At 38.5% G+C, this 20,315-nt stretch overlaps 1 protein-coding gene across 1 annotated transcript in view; it reads left to right on the top strand.

Moving 5' to 3' along the window:
• The window catches only part of RPS6KC1 (ribosomal protein S6 kinase, 52kDa, polypeptide 1), a 121,029-nt gene that overhangs the window by 12,330 nt on the left and 88,384 nt on the right, over positions 1 to 20,315 (top strand). Inside the window, 3 exon segments of the mRNA XM_006772970.1 lie at positions 2,248 to 2,368; positions 7,153 to 7,268; positions 9,243 to 9,336. Coding sequence (XP_006773033.1) covers positions 2,248 to 2,368; positions 7,153 to 7,268; positions 9,243 to 9,336 — 331 coding nt within the window.

Below are 20,315 nucleotides of genomic sequence, written 5' to 3' on the forward strand. Positions count from 1 at the left end.
TATGTAAGATTACTTTTACAAGCCAGTCACTCATTTTCTCCTTAAGCCTTTTGGCACTGTGGTACCACCATAATTTGCTCTATTTTAAAAATATGAAAGTAACATTGTTTTTTTCCCATGGCAGAATTATGTTCATGTATTAAAATTAAAAACTACAGAGAAGCACAAAATAGGAAAATTAAAATCACTTTAATTTTACCTATTCCAAGGACCTTTGCTTTTCAAGTATTGGTCTGGCTCTCTCAATTCCTCTTGCTTTGTCTTTTACTGGAACTGTTGGTTCTTTGCCCTCAGCATTTGTCGCATTCACTTCCATTTTAAAATAACATTTCCTCTATGTACCCTCTCTCACAGCATAGTCAAGCTTCTTAAACACTCTGCACTTGGTGTTCTTTTCCTTACTTCTGGCTGGCCCCTGGGTGTTAAGGTTTCCTATCATTCTGTTGTTAGGTTCCTCATCTCATTACAGATGCTGAGCAACCTTTACTGCGTGACCCCAAATTAATTCATCTTGCTTAGTTCTTGCTCTCGAACCATAAACCCGTCCACCCTATGGGACATCTCCAATTAGATGTGTCACAGGTACCTAAATTAAATGTATCTAAAGTTGAACTTTGTTCTTATCGCCAAACAGCTTTTTCTCCCTTGGCTTTTCATCTTAGGGATTAGCATCACCATTTATCCAGTTGCAAAGCTAAAATTGTAGTAATTATATTTGGCATCGTTCTCCTTTTAAAAACTTCATCTACAACCCTTCTTTCTGTCTTTATTTTTGTTGGTCTAACTACTTCCCTTTAGGTCACTCACCTAAGGTAATACTTTCTGTGAAGCCTTCTTAGAGATCCAACGCTGGTGGAGGTGCTCCTTCCACATCGCCCTGGGCTGCCCTTCTAGGGTTGATCGCGTTGCTGTTTTGTGATGTGCTTACTGTGTTGGCTTATCTTCCTCACTAGACTGGAACTCTTTGAGGGCAGGGGTTGTTTCTCATTTCTTCATTCTTTGTGCCAACACAGTACCTAGCACAAAGTAGGGCCATGAAATACTTGTTTTGATGACCACTTTTGTTGTTGAGTAAATGAATAGAAACAAGAAACTTACTAATCATGGTTGAATTTTTGGTTGTTTGACAAAGTTTAGTGAAGGACTTCACACATACATAGAGTAAATTTTTAATATTGACTTTGTTAGAATTGAGGTAATAGGTTTTTTTTTGTTTGTTTTGTTTTTTTAGCAAAGGCCCCAATATACTAGGTGATGGAATTTAAAATGTAGTTTACTCATTTTGTGGAGACTGAGGGGTGAATCAGTGATATCAAGGCCATGTTCAAGTCCTTTTCCTTTATAAAGTTTTTTTCCTAATTTAATCTGAATGAGGTTAAACAATAATTAGAACTAATGAAGGTATATTTACTTTTTATATACTGTATAATCTAAATGAATGTTATTTTTGAAATAAACTACTTTTAATGGTATTCTGGTCAAGATTCACCTTGCTTTCAGAAATCTCATTACTACTTTAAATTGAGATTTATGAAATAAAAAGTTCATGTTTATTACTTGCTACATAGTTATTTTTCTCTCAGTGTTATTCACTTTGTTTATCCTTTTAGGCAAATGCTGAGTATGTATTTTGTATTTAAAAATTGTCTAAATTAATTATTTTGTGTTTATAAATATGCTGTTTTTGAGACAGAATATATATTTTGACATCTAGCTCATTTCCATGGCCAGTAGTAATTGGATTTTGAAGAGGTTAAATGAGATTTTAGGTAGGATAGACCTTTGTACCAAGTTGAATGTTTTTCCAGTTTGAACAAGACAGTACTTATTTAAAATGCAACTTTCATTTAAAAATGTAGTAAAACTTGATTGCTAATTATAATTATGTTTTGACACAAAATGACATTTCCTCCTAGTGTTTTGCTTGGTCATACCATTATTTGCTTATTTTTTTTCATAGGTAGAAAAATGACTAAGCTTTAGACATAAGATGTTGCAAACTGTACAAAAGAATAAAGTGTTCTCATTATGGTTAAAAAAATAAAATAATGAAATTTAAAAGTTGGGACATTTGGAGGGAAAATTGCTGTTCTATATTTTTAAAGCAAATATTAGTTAATTTTAGACAGTTAACCATATTGGTTAGAACATACACTTGTTTGTCTTGGCATGACAATTTTGAACACTAAAGAAACAATTATGTTCAGATATCTGAACCGAGATACACATTTTTTTCTCTCTCTTTAGATAATCGTGTGGAAGAGATACAGTGACTTTAAGAAACTACACAAAGAACTATGGCAAATTCATAAAAACTTATTTCGACATTCAGAATTGTTTCCTCCATTTGCTAAAGGAAAAGTGTTTGGTAAGTGATTATTTTGAATTTGTGGTTTTAAAACATGATGATTAGCTAATTATGCACATATGCATAATACTGTGCCATGAAGGTAGAGGACCCTTTATTTATTACAATAATTCATATTATGTAGCAAGCATCAGGCACCTGAAGTTGTTTTCATGTTCTTCATATGGTTTTGTTAACTTAGAACACATTTACTCCTCTCTTCTATGAAACAGCAGCACAGCAACTCCAACCAATCAAATAAAAAATGTGTGAGAACATAAGAAAAGATGATGTTGAATTATTATTATAGTTCTGATTTATTTTTGATTTTTTAATGTCTATACTTTCCATATTTCTTGCAAATGTTGACCCATTTATCATATAATATCAAAATGTTGTTAATATCATAGATCTCTAAAAGAAATTAAAAAAAACAACCAACCTATATTTATATTTGGATAGCAAGTCTCATTAGTTACGGTTTGTTTTTTCCCCCCACAGATTTTTAAAAAGAAATGGTCTTAAGGGTTGAGATTTAATAAAGTTAGTAAATTTTCTGCGTTATCAAGTACATTCTTAAGTGAAACTGGCATTTAAAGAAATTTTAATACGAGTGAGTGGCAGTAAGGAATATGATGATTAGCAGTAAGTGTAGTTTGGTACCATTGTCTTGATTCCTGCTAAGAGGCCAGCAGTTTTACTGCCATTGGTTTTAGATATCAGTGCAAATGTCAGTGTGGTGAAAATGCAACCACATTATGAAAATTGCTTTGACCTTGTTGATCTCTTATAAGGCCCTTAGGGAACCCTCAGCAGTCCGTGGACCATGTTTTGAGAACACTTACACACACACACAAATTTGTGCACACACACATATGTACATGTTCATGGGTGTTCCTTGCAGCATTTTCTTTCTTTTTTTTTTTAAAAAATATATATTTTATTGATTTTTCACAGAGAGGATGGGAGAGGGATAGAGAGCTAGAAACATCGATAAGAGAGAAACATCGATCAGCTGCCTCCTGCACACCTCCTACTGGGGATGTGCCTGCAACCAAGGTACATGCCCTTAGCCGGAATCGAACCTGGGACCTTTCAGTCCGCAGGCCGATGCTCTATCCACTGAGCCAAACTGGTTAGGGCCCTTGCAGCATTTTCAATAGAATACTGAAAATAAACTGTATTTGCACAATATGTGATTGTATGAATGTGCCATAATTTAGCCAATGCATAGAATTCTTTAGCTATAATTTTAGATATATTGGTATGGAAATATGGCCGAGGTATATTTTTAAGATATAGGAAACAAATATTGCCCAGCAATGTGTTTAGTAAGATCCCATCTGCATTTAAATAGACATACATATTTGTGTGAAGACTTACCTACACACATTTGTATAATGTGCAAAACCTCCGAGGTCATGGGAGGAGAACTACTTTTACTTTTTACCTTAAACCTTCTGAACTGTAGAATTTAACTGTGCACACATATCTTTAAATTCAATGTTGGAAGATACACGACCTGGCTTTTAAAACAGTAAGTTTGTCTCTTGGTGAAAGGGAGTGGCTTCCGAATTGGTTCTTAGCTATTATTGTTTGTTGCTAATGGATTATCTTCAACTTTTCTCCTCATTCTTACATATTATAGAGTGAAAGTTTCGTATTAATCTTAATAAGTAAGCAATTTATCACTCTCAGTGAATGGTACAGTCCATTTGTAATACTTGATAACTGCAGTGAACCCTGCAGGCAGCAGCTGTGGCTGTGTGGAGGGAATTGTTGGTTAATTATCTGTCTTTTTAGTTACTCTCACATTTTTAGTCTATAAGCCTCAGCAACAAAATACAGACCTACTGTAATTTGCAGAACCATCAGATATGTAATGTTCTAATATTATAGTGAAAAGAACGTACCTTTTGGAATCAGATAGATTTAGGCCCAAACCTTCTATCCACTATTTATTAGTGGTGTGATCTTAATACAAATTAACATCTGAGTCTTTTTTCTTATTGGTAAGATAGGAATAATGCCTTCCTGTTTTGAGGATTATATCTGTATGTGTCTAGTTCAGTGCTCAATACATTATCAGCTATTGTTAGCTCTTATCTGTTGCTCAGCTTATCATTTCCCTAACATACATACTCTCTCGTATCTCTTTCTTTAGTGTTGCACCGTTCCACTGTGAAATTTTTCTCTAACCTTTCGTACTTTTAGATGTCTCTTCTAGTAAGTTTTCTGTGTTTCCATCAGACTGAGTTAGTTGTTTTCCCTTCGAATTCTACATTTCATCAATGTAGCAACTAATTTTCCTCCATTTTTTTTAACTTGCAAAATTTTCCAATTTACAGAAAAAAGACCGAAAGAATTCAGGTCTAACTCTAAAGTAATTTCTTTTAGTTACCATTGTGGTTGACCGTTAGACTGACATGAGCAGAACAAAGACGATGGCCAGATTACAGAAGGTCACTAGGGCAGAAAGGCCATGGCACCTAGTAATGGGTGAAACTGGAAAAACAAGGACCTCGCCCCCAGGGTAAATTTTCTTCTAGCATATCACTGGTCATGTGGTTTAGACCCCCTGACCTTTCATGTAGCTGGTCATGCAGTTCCGACTCTCTCCTTACCTTTCCTCACATATTGCTAGTCATGCATTAAACCCCCTGGGAGGAGGAACCGGGACTGAAGACTGGTTTCATTGACTCCCATGCGGGAGCCCTTGCACTACTACTCCCTTAAGCATTAACCCTTAGGGATAACATATCGGCTTCAGTTGTGGTTTAGCTCCAGGCCCAGAAAAGCAGCAGAACCAGACTGGCAATGCCATGACTGATATCAGGACCAGGTGCAATGACCCCCTGCTCTGATGCTAACGAATCATTAGAGGCCATGACCCTGTAAGGACACACATAGAAAGCTGATGAATATTCTATTGGAATCCTCCCCTGAGCCCTCCAGATAAATACCCTCGAGACCAGGACCCAGTGTGGCTCTCTCTCCTGGGAGCATGCCTTCAGCCCTCTCCCCATTCCCCCCTCTCCCTGCAGGCGATCCTAAGCAACAAGGGCCTTTCTTTTGCCTCTGTAACTTGTTTTCTGAGTCTATTTCTTCTTTCTTTTACCTCTGTGACTTTCTAAATAAACTTTCTTTTAAATCTTGAGTCTTAGTAATGAATTATTTCTTAGCTAAAACTCAAGTATCTAGTACCTAAGTTGCTGAAGCAAGATCTGGTCTGACTCCACTGGTCTAACACCTGGTGCCATTATCGCTGCCAACATTATGAAGTAGATAGTTCACAGTAAGCATGAGATACATTGAGCTTAGATAGCACATCCTATATAATAAAACCCTAATATGTAAATCAACCTAATGGCAGAATGACCGGTTGCTATGACGTGTACTGATCACCAGGGGGCAGACACTCAATGCAAGAGTGTCAGCCAGAGCTGTGCTCACAGCGAGTGCAGCAGTGGTGGCAGGAGCCCCTTCTGCCTCCGCAGTAGTGCTAAGAACTCCCAGAGGGTCCTGGACTGCAAGAGGGTGCAGGCTGGGTGGAGGGAGCCTCCCCTCAGTGCACAAATGTTGTGCACCAGGCCTCTAGTATATTATAATTAGAATGATACAGAGGAGATTAGAATGGCCCCTGCATAAGGGTGACACACAAATTCGTGATTTGTTCCATATTTTTGTAAATATATGGTGATGGAAGGAGATTTGACTTTGAGTGGTGGGCACACAATGCAATATACAGATGATGTATCAGAATTATACACTTGAAACCTATATACTTTTATTAACCAATGCTACCCCAATAAATCTAATTAAAAAATATACAGTAATACCATTTCTTTTAGTTTCCACGAAGTAGACACTTCACCATAAGCATGAGACACGTTGAGCTGAGGTATTCAGTGGTTTGATTTCAAATTGTTGCATTGGGCAGTATAACCAGGAATCTCTTTGTGCCTCAGTTTCAGTTAACATTTTGCAAAGCTACTGGAAATGTTTAAGTAGGTGATGATGTTGCTCTTAATAATCATATTTTTTTAAACCTATATTGCCATCAGTATGATACATGGTATCAAACTGGTAGTCTGGTCTGAGAGTGGTTAAAATGGTCATGTTTGAAATACCTCATTAGCATTCATACTGTATATATAATTAAAATTCTATAAATACAGCCTTTCTATCACCTTGTAAAGCAGATCACGGGTGCTGTGTATTCTCCTTTTTCTCACAAGCATGTTGTTATGGTGTCTGACGGCCTCACACATGGAATTTTGCTGAAAAAGCTTTTTTCTTCAAACTGAAGTTTTTGACCCTATTGATATACAGATGTTCTCATAATTTCCTCTCCTCGGTTCCTTTGTAAATCGAAAGTAGGAAAGGGAAAATTATTTATGTAATTACATTAATAATTAATAATCAATGTGTATTAAATTACTATCGAAAACCATTCTGGTTCTTTACAATTCTCTTTTCAACTTTAGTTTCAAATCACCAGCTTTTTAAATGGTAAGTTGCTTATATAGATAGACCTTAGATGATGATGGCACCATTTATTTTTGAGTTGACATCTCTGCCTCTTTTTTTGTCAGAAACATTATTTTTTGTTAGAAACATTATTTTTCTGGTGTGACTGCTACTGATCCCAGTTGGGGAGACTAGATTTGACTTCTGAAGGTTGCATAATCAGCACAGCAAATAGTCAGTGATAGGTCTGCTGCTGCTTTCTGCTCTGTGAACATCAGTTGTCATAATGGGTGTTTGATCCTTCTTTATTTGTGCTGATTCTTATTTAATTGTAGGACGATTTGATGAAACTGTTATTGAAGAGAGAAGACAGTGTGCCGAAGACCTGCTACAGTTCTCTGCCAATATTCCTGCTCTTTATAACAGTAAACAGCTTGAAGATTTTTTCAAGGTCTTTCTAAAATACTTTGTATTTTATTAAATACCTGTGTTTTCTAGTGTTAATTTTTACTTTATTTGGGGGCTCTGTTGGCATATACATGTATGTTTATAATGGGTATGTCTTCCTGATGAATTGAATTGCTTAGTCTTATGCATTATCTCTCTCTGTCTCTGGTAGTACTCATTAAAGCCTTACTTTGTATGATTTTAATATAGCCACTCTAGGTTTCTTACAGTCACTGTTTGCATGATACCTTTTTATTTTTATTTTTTTGCTTTCTGTCTATTTGTGTTCTTAAATAAGGGTATCTCTTACATGCAATGTATAGTTTGATCTTATTTTTTATCCAGTCAGGAAATGACTGTTGTTGATCGGAGGAGTATTTAGTCCTTTTTTTGTTTTGTTTTTGTTAATCCTCACCCAAGGATATTTTTCTATTGATTTTTAGAGAGAGTGTTAGAGAGGGGGAGAGACACAGAGAGAGAAACATCGATGTGAGAGATACACATTGTTTGGTTGCCTCCCTCATATGCCCGGACTGGGGCCTGGGATCAAGCCTGCAACTGAGGTACCTGTCCTTGATGGGATTCAAACCCAGGACTCTTCAATCCTTGGGCTGACACTCAATCCAGAATCAAACAGGAGAGGGCTAGCCCTTTTATACTTAAAGTAATTGTTGATTTGATTGAATTTGCCTGCCATTTTGCTGTTAGTTATGTCTCATATATTTTTTTTTTTCCTTTATGCCACCCTTGTAGATTGATTACTGTACCATTTAAATTCCTTTTTTATGAGTTTTTTGCTAAGTTAAATTCTTATTGGTTGCTCTAGGAATTAAAACATGCATTTTAATTTATGACAATTTACTTGAGATTAATACTCACTTAATTCCAATAACGTATAGAAAGTTTGCTTCATAAAGTGTTATTTACTCCCCTCCATTGTATTATTATAATACTAGAGGCCCGGTGCACAAAAATTTGTGCAGTAGGCGGGGGGGAGTGGGAGGGGGGTGTCCCTCAGCCTGGCCTGTGCCCTCTTGCAGTCTGGGACCCCTCAGGGGATGACCACCTGCTGGCTTAGGCCTGCTCCCCCGGGGGATTGGGCCTAAGATGGCAATCAGACATCCCTCTGGCAGCCCGGCAGCCCTTGGGGGATGTCCACTTGCCAGTGGGGAGCAGGCCTAAACTGCAGTTGGACATCCTTAGCCCTGCTGAGGAGGAAGGAGAGGCTCCCACCACCACCGATGTACCAGCAGCCATCAGCCTGACTTGTGGCTGAGCAGAGCTCCTCCCATCTGAGAGCGCCCTGACCAGCAGAGGGCAGCTCCTGTATTGAGCGTCTGCCCCTTGGTGGTCAGGGTGTGTCATAGTGAAGAGCTGGCTCCAGCTCTGAGGCCCAGCTCCAGCTCTGAGGCTGCAGCTGTCTGAAAGCAGGTATCTAGGTTTGTTTAGCTTCTATAATCGAAACATTGTTGCCATCACTGCCGCTCTAAGCTCTGAGGCTGAAGCTGGCTGAAAGCAGGTATCTGGAGCTTGTTTAGCTTCTATAATTGCAATATTGTTGAACCAATATTGATATTTCTGTTGATTTTTTTAAAAGCAATTGTAATCTGCCCTAACCAGTTGGCTCGGTGGATGGAGCGTTGGCCTGCGGACTGAAGGGTCCCAGGTTCAATTCCGGTCAAGGGCATGTACCTTGGTTGCGGGCACATCCCTGGTGGGGGGTGTGCAGGAGGCAGCTGATCGATGTTTCTTGCTCATCGATGTTCTACCTCTCTATCCCTCTCCCTTGGTCTCTGTAAAAAAATCAATAAAAAAATAAAAAGAACATGTTTTTAAAAAAAGCAATTGTAATCTCATTTAATAGATAGTTTTTGTAATCCTTATACAATACTCAGTTGAGAAGTCTATAGTTCATTTATTACTGATTTTTTAAAATACTGTTATTATGAATGACACACAATTACTCTGATCTTTTTAGGGTGGAATAATTAATGATGGTTCTGAATTGATTGGTCCTGTTGAAGCTTATTTGGATTCCCTCACTGATAGCTTTCCTGAGTGTAGTACGGAAGGTAAGAGATTTTATTTTTTTTCATTTCAGTGGTTTTTATTGTAGAAGATTAAATCATATTTATATTGCAAAAAAAATGGATATAGGAATTTGGGAATACTTCATTAATTCTAATGATTTTTTTCACATTTTAATATTGATATTGGGTGCATGATACTGGGTTGATGATATCTTGCATTTAATTGACAGCTTTTTTCTTTCTTAGTAGTATATAAACTAAAGGCCCAGTGCATGGAAATTCATGCACTGGTTAGGGGGGTCCCTCAGCCCGGCCTGTCCCCTCTCACACTCTGGGAGCCCTCAGGGGCGGGAGGCGACCCGGTGATCAGGGGAAGGCAATGCCCCATCACACCTTTGCTGCTGCCACTGCCGGCAGCACAAGCCTCGGCTGGCCATGGTTACCTGAGCCTCAGGCGGCCCTGGGTGCCTCGGGCCAGCCCTGGGCGACTGGGCAGCCACCATCCGAGGCTTGCCTGTGCCTCCGACTGGCCCTTGGCAGCTGGGGGGCTGAGTGGACTGGGGGACTCCAGAGGCAGGTTGTGCACCTGCTGCCCCGGTGGGGCTGAGGGGACTGGATGCCGTCATCTTGTGGCTGTGGGTGCCACCATCTTTGAGGGCGGGGCAGTCAATTAGCATATTCCCTCCTTACTGGCTGTGGGCGCTGCCATCTTTGCAATGGTGTGAGGGTCAGTTAGCATATTCCCTCTTTATTAGGTAGGATAATTCCTCCTACAATTAATGCCATCTTAGATTTGATGAAATGTGGTATAATGAGTGTTCAGAATTTGTATTTTCTACAGTGAGAATGCCTTGGTTAAATTTATTTAGCAACAACTGATCTTTAGACAATTAATTTTTTAAGACTGGCTTTAAAAGTTTTTTCATATACCCAGAAAAAAAATTTAAAGCAGTTTTAATGTTTTTAATATGTTTTATAATAACATGAGTCTAAACCAAAGCAATTTTTGTACTTTTAATCATTTTAATTCAAGAATGCTTAGGGGACCCTTTTTCCCCTCCCTACTTGGGAGTACATTCTGTGGGACTGTTTCCCTCTCCCCATATGGAAGTCTGTACTTGTTCTTCAATAAATCTCCATCTTTGCTATACCACAAAAAAAAAAGAATGCTTAATCTCCTGTTTTATTTCTCTATTAAGCCATCCTTGATTTTTTATGAAGATTTAAAACACATATTTTTTGGATTTCCTTAGCTAGTTTTTTTTTTTTTCAGGGAAGATTTTGGAATTAAAAAAAAAGAGATTTAGGAAATAGGGATGGGGAGAGTCTTTAAAAATAGGTAATTAGGTTTGGTTCTGCTGTATTGAGAGGTGATTAACTTTTCTTGTTTTTCATGGTGGCTCCTGTTGACTTAAAAGCAAAGTATCCGTTGAGTCCTCAATATCTTTGGCTCCATCCTGAATCAGCCAGGGTCATAGAAAAACATTGTTGACAGTAATATTACTTTACAACCTGTCATGTTTTGGGGGGAAAATATATCTGTTCTCCATGACCTGTTTTTATCTGAGATCCTTGTCAGACTTTGGAAAATCTAGTCCCTGCTTGAGTTCTGAATGTGCTTCTCTTTCTAGAACTGGATTCCTTGGAAGGTGACTTACGGGATAACCTGATCTGGCTGTTGCCTCAGAGATACTCTCCTGAGAAAGAGGGAGGGTATTTTCTGCCTGAAAAATGTGCTGCTTTGATGATATCCAGTAGTGGACCAGTAGGACAGATATTTGTAGGAGACTATTCAATGAGGAGAACAGCTCTGGGAAATGCCAGAAAAGTTTCTTTTCTCTCTCTTTTTGTTTTTTGATATAGGAACCAAAGGTTGTGTGATTTGGGAATGGTTATGTTCTTTTGACAGCCATAATAAGCCCTTGTTGCTAGGTGGGAGTCTGCCATGGTGAGAGAAGGGTGTTTCAGGAGCCCATTTCAGTGTAAAATAATCAGCGATGGGAGCAATACAGAGGTCTTTTGTCCTTTGCTATCGTCGAGGAGGGAAAGGGAAATGCATTATTATTAGGAATGACTTTTCTGGGTAAAAAGGTGGTTGCATCCATGTTAAAAGAGATATCTAAAGCTAAGGTGAGTTAGTAATTTATTGTCCAGTCTGGGAGACTTTCGAGAATTACAATAAAACAATAGGCATAAACCAGAGCTGCCTCAGACAAACTGGGCAGTATGGGCTACCCTACCTAAAGCAGTTAAGAGTTTGTCTGTGAAATTTCAAACAGATGGCTTTTCTTTGGAAGGCTTTATCTTTTAGGAATATGCTTTAAGAGAGAAATTAGGGGCAACATTTAAAAAAAATTATGTTTTTATTCATTTCAGAGTGAGGAAGGGAGAGGGAGAGAGATAGAGACATCAATGATGAGAGGGAATCACTGATCAGCTGCACATGCCCCACTGGGTACTCAACCCAGTATGTGCCCTGACCAGGAAATGAACCAGCAACCTCCTGGTTCATAGGTTGATGTTCAACCACTGAGCTATGCCAGCCAGGCAGGGAAAACATTTTTGTTAAAAACCTAGGAAAAGACTTCTGATACCTAAAAGAAATAGTGAAATTTTTATCCTTTCAGGGCATAGTTTAGTTTTCCAACTGTATTACCATTCTAAAATACACTGATCCATTAAGAATGGAAAACACGGAACTGGAAATGCTGTTAATACTTAAGTTTTTTACCTCTCCCTTTAAACAACTCTATGTCTGGTTAATTAATCCTACTCAGAGACACTTTGTTGACAAATACAGATTGGAATGTCAGATAGCTTGCAAATTCATTGCTATTTGAGAGGGGAAATGTTTTTAATTGATTTTTTTAGAGAGACAGGAAGAGGAGAGAGAGAAAGAAAAACATCAATTTGTAGTTTCACTTCTTTTTAAAAAAAATATATTTTTTTATTGATTTCAGAGAGGAAGGGAGGACAAGAGAGAGATAGAAACATCAATGATGAGAGAGAATCACTGATCAGCTGCCTCCTGTACACCCCCTACTGGGGAACGAGCCTGCAACCGAGGCATGTGCCCTTGACTGGAATCGAACCCGGGACCCTTCAGCCTGCAGGCTGATGCTCTATCCACTGAGCCAAACCAGCTAGGGCATGGGAAATGACTTTTAAATATCATGAAATTGTCTGGCATACTGGGCAAGTGTAAGATTTACTTTCATACCAAAAGGTCTGCATACCCTAGAGACAAGCAAGGGAGAGGACCTCTAGTACAAGGGCAGCAGAGCGGGCAGCCTGCCAAGCCTCACAGGTCTGCAGTGAAATGGAGGGTTGTAGAGGGATTGTGGTTGGCAAGTGCATTTAGAGCCAAAATGTGAGGAGGTGATTCACTCAATAACAACTCCTCTGAGTGCAGTATTTTAAATGGTGTTTTGAAAGGGCACGAGCCCGCAACCCAGGCATGTGCCCATGTGGATTCATTTTTCATACTTCTGATTTAGTTTGCTGGTGGAATGAGGCAGAAGGGCACATCTTAATATATAGTCTGCTGTTTCAAAGTCCTTCAGGTGGAGTTAGAATGACATGGCAAGTATATCACCTCTCAGAGAACAGATGTGGAAGCTAAGCGATCATTATTTTTATTAGTACCATAAAAATGCAATCAACAAGTTTTAAGTTACCTTGAAAGAAAGTTTTCTGAGGAAAACAAAAAGAGCTGGATTAGTGGCTTAAAAAATTATCATTATTTTATAGTACAATGGGATCGAGGAAACCCCTTTAAGGTTTCATAAAACCAATACTTTGGTAATTAACTGGTAAATGTATTTTATCTAATATGAAATTGAAAATTATAAAGTTCTTCAGTAGGTTTTTAGATAAAAAGTTAATATCGTTTTATGTTTTTAAGACGAAATGCTGGTTACTCTTGATCTCCCTTTGTTCAGGGAAATTAAACTATATATTTTCTCAAAGATGAAAGGTTTAATTGATTAACATCTTATTTCCTTTTTAAACTTCCATCATTTGCCGATTAAACTTAGCTATGAAGTTCCTGACATTTGTGGAAACCTGACCAAAACGATGCATGGGAATTGAGCTTCTTGACATGTTTCTCTCATCTGTTGGCCTGTTTGAAGGATGTAGTTTGCTTTACTGCCATGCTGGCCTTGATATTGGAGCCTTTGATGTTGGTATAGTCTCATCTGGTAACCTGTGTCATTTCCTCTTCCTAATACATTATTTTACTTCCTTTGCAGTTTTGGGAGGGACATTTTCCAGGTGTGTGCAGCAAATAAGAAAAAATAATTAGGTGATCATAACCACAAATACAAATTGAGAGATCAACATCTTATATGTAGCAGATCTTAAAAGTGAATATTTTTAAATGTCTCCTGGAATAGTTAAATTTGTATTTTTTTTCCCTAAAAATTTTGGGTTAGAAGCTTCTAAATGCTTATTCTAACAATTGTAGACAGTCTAGAATGATTTATTAGGCTGTCTTGAATTAGCCATTTTAGAGTAAATGAGATGTACATTTCAAAGATAATGGCATCTCTTGTTGACCTATGTATGGGAACTCGTAAAAGAACTCTTAGTCCAAGATTTGTATGTTTACATGATGGTAGGATAATAATTTTTTTGTATTATGTAGATAAACATGAAAATTATAATTAATATGTATTGAATAGAATAATGTGGATTATATTTGACAATAAATGTAATCATCATTATACTATGTTAGGGAGATAATTGGGAGGGCATGTAGTTATTTAAGCTTGAAAATAATTCTGTTTTAAAATACCTTTTGTTGTACTTTTTATTATTTGTGTTATTTTCATTTAGTTGATTTAAAGTTGATGCTTTGAGGCAGGATCATTTTAAAAAGTAATATTGTTCAGTTTATTGGCTACTTAATAACCTAAATATATTTTAAAGACAAACTTAAAGTCTACACTACAAGTAGTGTAAGATGACAAAATATAGAAAGTCTAATGAAAAGTAATTTACATTTACATAGAATTTATAGCAAATGTCCACTAGATGGCACCATGAACACTCCAAATCTTTTTACTAGGATTAGTCTGGGTCCTCTATTATATTAGAGTATGCTTATTTAGTTTGAAGTCCCTTTTTTTCTTAAGCCTTAAGGGCTTCTTAACTTTTATTCACTGTTCTTTATTAGTTGAAATTTCTTTGGCAGGGGACTTTGAAATAAATAGGAAAAAAGAACAGGCCACTATTCTCAAGAGAAACACAAATGAGAATGTGTCATTCATTGTGTGTATGTGTATATGTATATGTAAAACAAATAATACAAATTATAAATATTGACTCTTAAAATCCTGGGGCTATCAAGGATAATGCTGAACTTAGAACTTTAGGGGTTGGGTGAAGCAAATAAAGTTATGATATGTTGTGGGAATGGGTTTTAGAGTAGAAGGAACATTAGGGAACATATAGATGAATCTCCTAGTTTACAATTAAAATTGGAATTTCAGAGAAGGTGAGTCATGTGCCTCTGGCAGTCAGTGCCTTCCAGGTATTTAATAACAATCACAGAACTATATTTTATGAAATGAAGAGATTTAATTTTAGGAGAGGAAGGCGGTGGGAATGCTTATTTGTGAGCTGCTTGTGTGCTGGTAACAAACAGGTGTGATTCGCAGAGGAGATTCTGGAGAGGAGCAGCTTGAAAAGTTCATTAGGTAGAAAGGGAAGCCAACTCACAGATCTTCGTTCTTCAGATAAGATAAAGGATTAGGGTTATAATTGTGAAGAATGTGTTGTTTTCTGAGTTCATTCTGTTTTTCACCAAATATACAGAAGATATTCTGATGCTCTCTTCAAAAAGTCTCAAGGGTGAAGCATAGACATGTTCCAAGGATGTTATAAATGTGAATCATCAAAGGAATGGTTATTGTAGTAACAGTAGCTATTACTAAATGAGGAGTTGGGAATCAAGTAAGGAATCTTAACTGGCATCAGAATCTTAATTAGTTTTAGATTTAGGTTTTCACTTAAGTCATATTTAGAAGGCCTTATTTCTTAATGGAGACTGATATGTATTTCTTCTGTCTCAGGGTGACCTTTGTTCTGCTGGCTAGGTAATTTGCTTTGTGTGTAAAGCATGAGTCATTGCTACTAGGAAAAGTAGAAATTCCCTTTCCTTGACTCTTGCAATATGTGAACCTCAGGGCTCAGTGAAAGCTATCAGCTAACAATAATGAGGCCATGTATTTTTATATATAGTCCACCATGAGAGACCACCTGTTGTTCTAAAGAAAACTGATATCTTTTTGCAGATGGTCTTCAAATACAGATTTCTGATAGTTTATAGTATAAAGATTTATTCTGTGGCAACTCAACCTTTTCCCCTGGTGCTTGTCTTTCAGAGATGGTGTCTTAGACTATACTGCCTACCTGAGCAGTTCAAAGCACAGAAAGTGAGGGTAGGTAGGTAGACTAGGATCTTAAATAAAACCCTTATGTCCATAGCTGCGTTTTAACTGGTCACCTGGGGCCCTCTAATGGCCCTGAGACTTGAATGTCTGTGAAATGAATCTGGAGGCAGAATGCTTTTATAGAACCTTTGACTCCCCATCCCACCCCCCTGCTCTCATCCCTTCCAGAAAAGGCTTAGGTTTTTGACTTGATGGCATTGGGTGAAGGTTGCACCTTTTACTCTGATGATGGCCCAGAGGGCTCTCTTAAACATGGACTGACTTCAGGTTGGTTTAACTTTTGACAAATAGTTTCTGTATTGTCAATTGTTGCTCTGCCTCATCCACAGTTTCTTCCTGCTCACCTTAACCGAAAGCTTCTTGTTTGCTGCTCCCTATATCTTACTCGCTAACTTTCTTCCTGGGTTATAGAGAGCTAGTCTCCACTTCATGTGATATTTAGATTTATATAAAGTTTGTTGAATGACAGGACTGATTTCCAGGACTTGAGCAGGTACTGTACAAAGTAGATATATTAAGGATATCAGAGGAATAAGCTAGTTACTGAACATACACACACACACACACACACACACATACACACACATGCACGTGTACGTGTGCACACACATTTATTGCTATGGTGGTGAAAGGGAGTGTTCTTGAGCTGTTTGGGAAGTACTTCATTGAGAAGAAGGGAATTTAGAAATTGCTTAAATATAGAAGAGGAAAGTATCAGAATACTAGAAAAGATGATTTGATGCAGTGCTTGGTGGAGGGCATATGATAGGGTTAGGCTTTTTAGGTGTGGTAGGGTGTATCCTAACAGGAGAATTAAAGGAGGAGGATAGTTTGGGGTTAGTTTGCTTTACACAGATCTGTCTTTAAATCATTTCTACCTTCTCTCTCTTAAGTTAGGTATGGCGGGGGGGCTCCCGCTTTTGGGATTTGAGAAAATGAAAAGACAGACATAGAAATAGAATAAAAGCTTGGGCCAGGTGTGGCGTCTGCCCTCTGAATGGAGGGACAGAACGACCTCCAACACCGGAAGTAGTTTTAATAAATACTCGAATAATAGGAAGTTACATCACATCTGGGTGGGCCTTGAGTTCCTGGGCCTTGAGTTCCCCCTTAACACTGGTCTGAAAGGTCAAACTGAGTGGCATCCCAGTCTCTTGACCAGGTCTGCCCCCAGGGCGTGGCTCTGCCTGCGCTCTGAGTTTCAGTGACCCTCAACGGTTAGAAATTCCTGGGCACTGGCTGCTGGATATTTCATACAGGCCAGTATGGCTGTGTAACATAGCTTTATACTCAATTCCCGGTTTTAGCCCTTACTGTTATCTCCTTTGATATTCTCCATGTACAGAGCCTGGAGGGCTTGTCATACACAAACAAGATAAATGATTAGCATCGCCTGTAATCCCACCATACTGAAAAAATTACTTTTAGGGTTTATTGTACCTTTCTAGCTCCCCCTCCCCCTCGCCCTCCCCTCCGTGTGTTCTTAAAAATGTGTTTTTATTGCCCTAACCGGTTTGGCTCAGTGGATAGAGCGTCGGCCTGTGGACTGAAAGGTTCCAGGTTCGATTCCAGTCAAGGGCATGTACCTTGGTTGTGGGCACATCCCCAGCGGGAGGTGTGCAGGAGGCAGCTGATCGATGTTTCTCTCTCATTGATGTTTCTAACTCTCTGTCCCTTTCCCTCTCTGTAAAAAAAAAAAAGTGTTTTTATTGATTTTTAGAGAGAGAGGAAGGGAGAGAGATAGAGAGATAGAATCATCCATAAGAGAGAGAAACCTCATCCATCAGTTGCCTCTGGTACGCCCCCCTACCGGGGATCAAATCTGCAACCCAGCATGTGCACTGACCGGAAATTGAACCAGTGGTCTCAGTTCCTGGGTCAGTGCTCAACCACTGAGCCACACCAGCTGGGTTGTGTTTGTGTTTTTAAATTATAATATATATACTCATGTATACACACACACACACACACACACACACACACATACATATACATGCAAGTACCACTTTGCAGTTTGTCATTTTTGCATAATAGAGCATGAATACGTTAGCATTAAATATTCTATAACAGTGATGGTGAACCTATGACACGTGTGTCAGAGGTGACACACGAACTCATTTTTTTGGTTGATTTTTCTTTGTTAAATGGCATTTAAATATATAAAATAAATATCAAAAATATAAGTCTTTGTTTTACTATGGTTGCAGATATCAAAAAATTTCTATATGTGACACGGCACCAGAGTTAAGTTAGGGTTTTTCAAAATGCTGACACGCCGAGCTCAAAAGGTTCGCCATCACTGTTCTATAACATACTTTTTAATAGCTGTATAAAACTTTATCATAGGGATGAACCATACTCTTTTATCTCTGATTGTTTTGGTAAAAACTGCTGAATTGCTTGGTCAAAGATATAAGCATTTTTTTGCATGTGACACGCATTGCCAAACTGTCCTCCAACAAGGTTAAACCAGAAGAAGTCTTTTTATTTCCCTTTGCTTCTCCGAATTAGGCTAAAAAAATTCCTCTTCCTAACCTGCTTGTCTTATTTGCTTGCTTACTTTGAAAGATTCATTTAGAATTAGGTAGAAATTGAAATTATTTGTATAGTATATTTCTTACTTTATTTTGCTATCTTACTTTCTTCCTTGGTATTTTGATGGTCTTACTTTTCTGATCTAATTTTATTTCACCGTGGTTTCCTTTGCTAATAAAATAAGGTTGGAAAGGTAAGAGGAAATGTGACTATGATACTAGATTTTTGTGGTCAAAAGCCAAGAAACTGAGTATACATAACTTTACCCTTTTGTCCTTTGGTGTTATTGTTCTTGTAGAAAGGAAAATCAGGCAACGCATGAGACAGTACAATGTGATAGATGATGTGAAGGTTATAGTGACAAGACACGGGAGAGCTGACAAAAGATTCCTGACAGCATTTCCTTTCTTTTGTGATTAGCTGCATAAACCAGAAAAAATATTAAACTTGATATTTGTTTATTAATTTCAATGGACTACAGTGACACCATTTAAGGAAATAAATTTTCATTGAAATACATAAAATATTTAAAAATTATTTTAGAAATCTCATAAAGTATATATGTATTTCTCAGAACAGTGGATAATTTTGTAGATTGCTGGAAAAGATTTTGAAGTACTGTGTACAGTTGAAATGTCATAGAAATGAAGAGATTTCCACTAGGTCCAGTGAATCTCATTGCAGATTATACATTTAATGAAATCTATTGTTTTTAAGGAGCAAAAATTAATTCTGTCTATCTTTCTGTATCTGTCTATCTAATCTAATTTATTGAGACATAATTGACATAACATTAGTTTCAGTTGTACAACATAATGATTAGATGTTTGTATTCCTAGTTGACCCTTGAACAACATGGGTGTTTACATTGCACAGGTCCACTTATATGCAGATTTTTTTTTTTTTTTTTTTTAGTAAATATACAGTTTCCCTTCATCTCCCATGTTGTTGTTGTTTTTAAACATATTTTTATTGATTTTAGAGAGGAAGGAACAGGGAGAGAGAGAGAGAGAGAAACATCAGTGATGAGAGAGAATCACCGATTGGCTGCCTCCTGCGCATCCCCTATTGGGGATCAGGCCCGCAACCCAGGCATATGCCCTTGACTGGAATTGAACCCGGGACCTTTCAGTCTGCAGGCTGACACTCTATCCACTGAGCCAAATAGGCTAGGGCCATCTCCCATGATTTGCAATATGCGTTTAACCAACTGCATATTGAAAACAGTATTTTTGATTGGAGGATGCAAAGAGCTGACTGTATGCTTTGTTCTTTGCCATTCTGTATGAGACTTGAGCATCCGTGGATTTAGTATTTGTGGGGGATACTGGAACCAATCCCTCGAGGATACTGAGAGACTGTAGTTAAGTTTTTTGGGGAGTCAAAAGTTATATGTGTATTTTCAACTGTATGGGGTTGGAGTTGGGGGCCCAACATTGTTCAAGGATCAACTGTATCACAAAATGATCACCACATTAAGTCTACTTAATATTTGTCACCATACATAGTTATAGATTTTTTTCTTGTGATGAAAACTTTTAAGACCTACTCTTAGCAACTTTCAGATATGCAGTAAAGTATTATTAAGTACTAGAGGCCCGGTGCACAAAAACTTGTGCACTCGGGGGGGGGGGGCGGAGGGGGATCCCTCAGCCCGGCCTGTGCCCTTTCGCAGTCTGGGACCCCTCGGGAGATAACGACCTGCTGGCTTAGGCCTGCTCCCGGGTGGCAGAGGGCAGGCCCAATCCCTAGGTGCAGCCCCTGGTCGGGCTCAGAGCAGGGCCGATTGGGGAGTTGTGGCACCGCCCCCTGTCACACTCAAGGCAGGGTCGATGGGGAGGTTGTGGCGCTACCCCTTATCACGCACAGAGCAGGGTCCATCAGGGGGTTGGGGCTCCCAACCCTGTCATGCGCAGAGCAGGGTCGATCAGGGGGTTGGGAGCTCTCCCCTGTCACACACAGAGCAGGGCCGATCAGGGGGTTGGGGAGCTCCCCCCTGTCACAGAGTAGGGCCGATAGGGGAGGTGG

The sequence above is a fragment of the Myotis davidii genome, unplaced genomic scaffold (genome assembly GCF_000327345.1).
Source record: "Myotis davidii unplaced genomic scaffold, ASM32734v1 scaffold362, whole genome shotgun sequence".
Lineage (NCBI taxonomy): Eukaryota > Metazoa > Chordata > Mammalia > Chiroptera > Vespertilionidae > Myotis > Myotis davidii.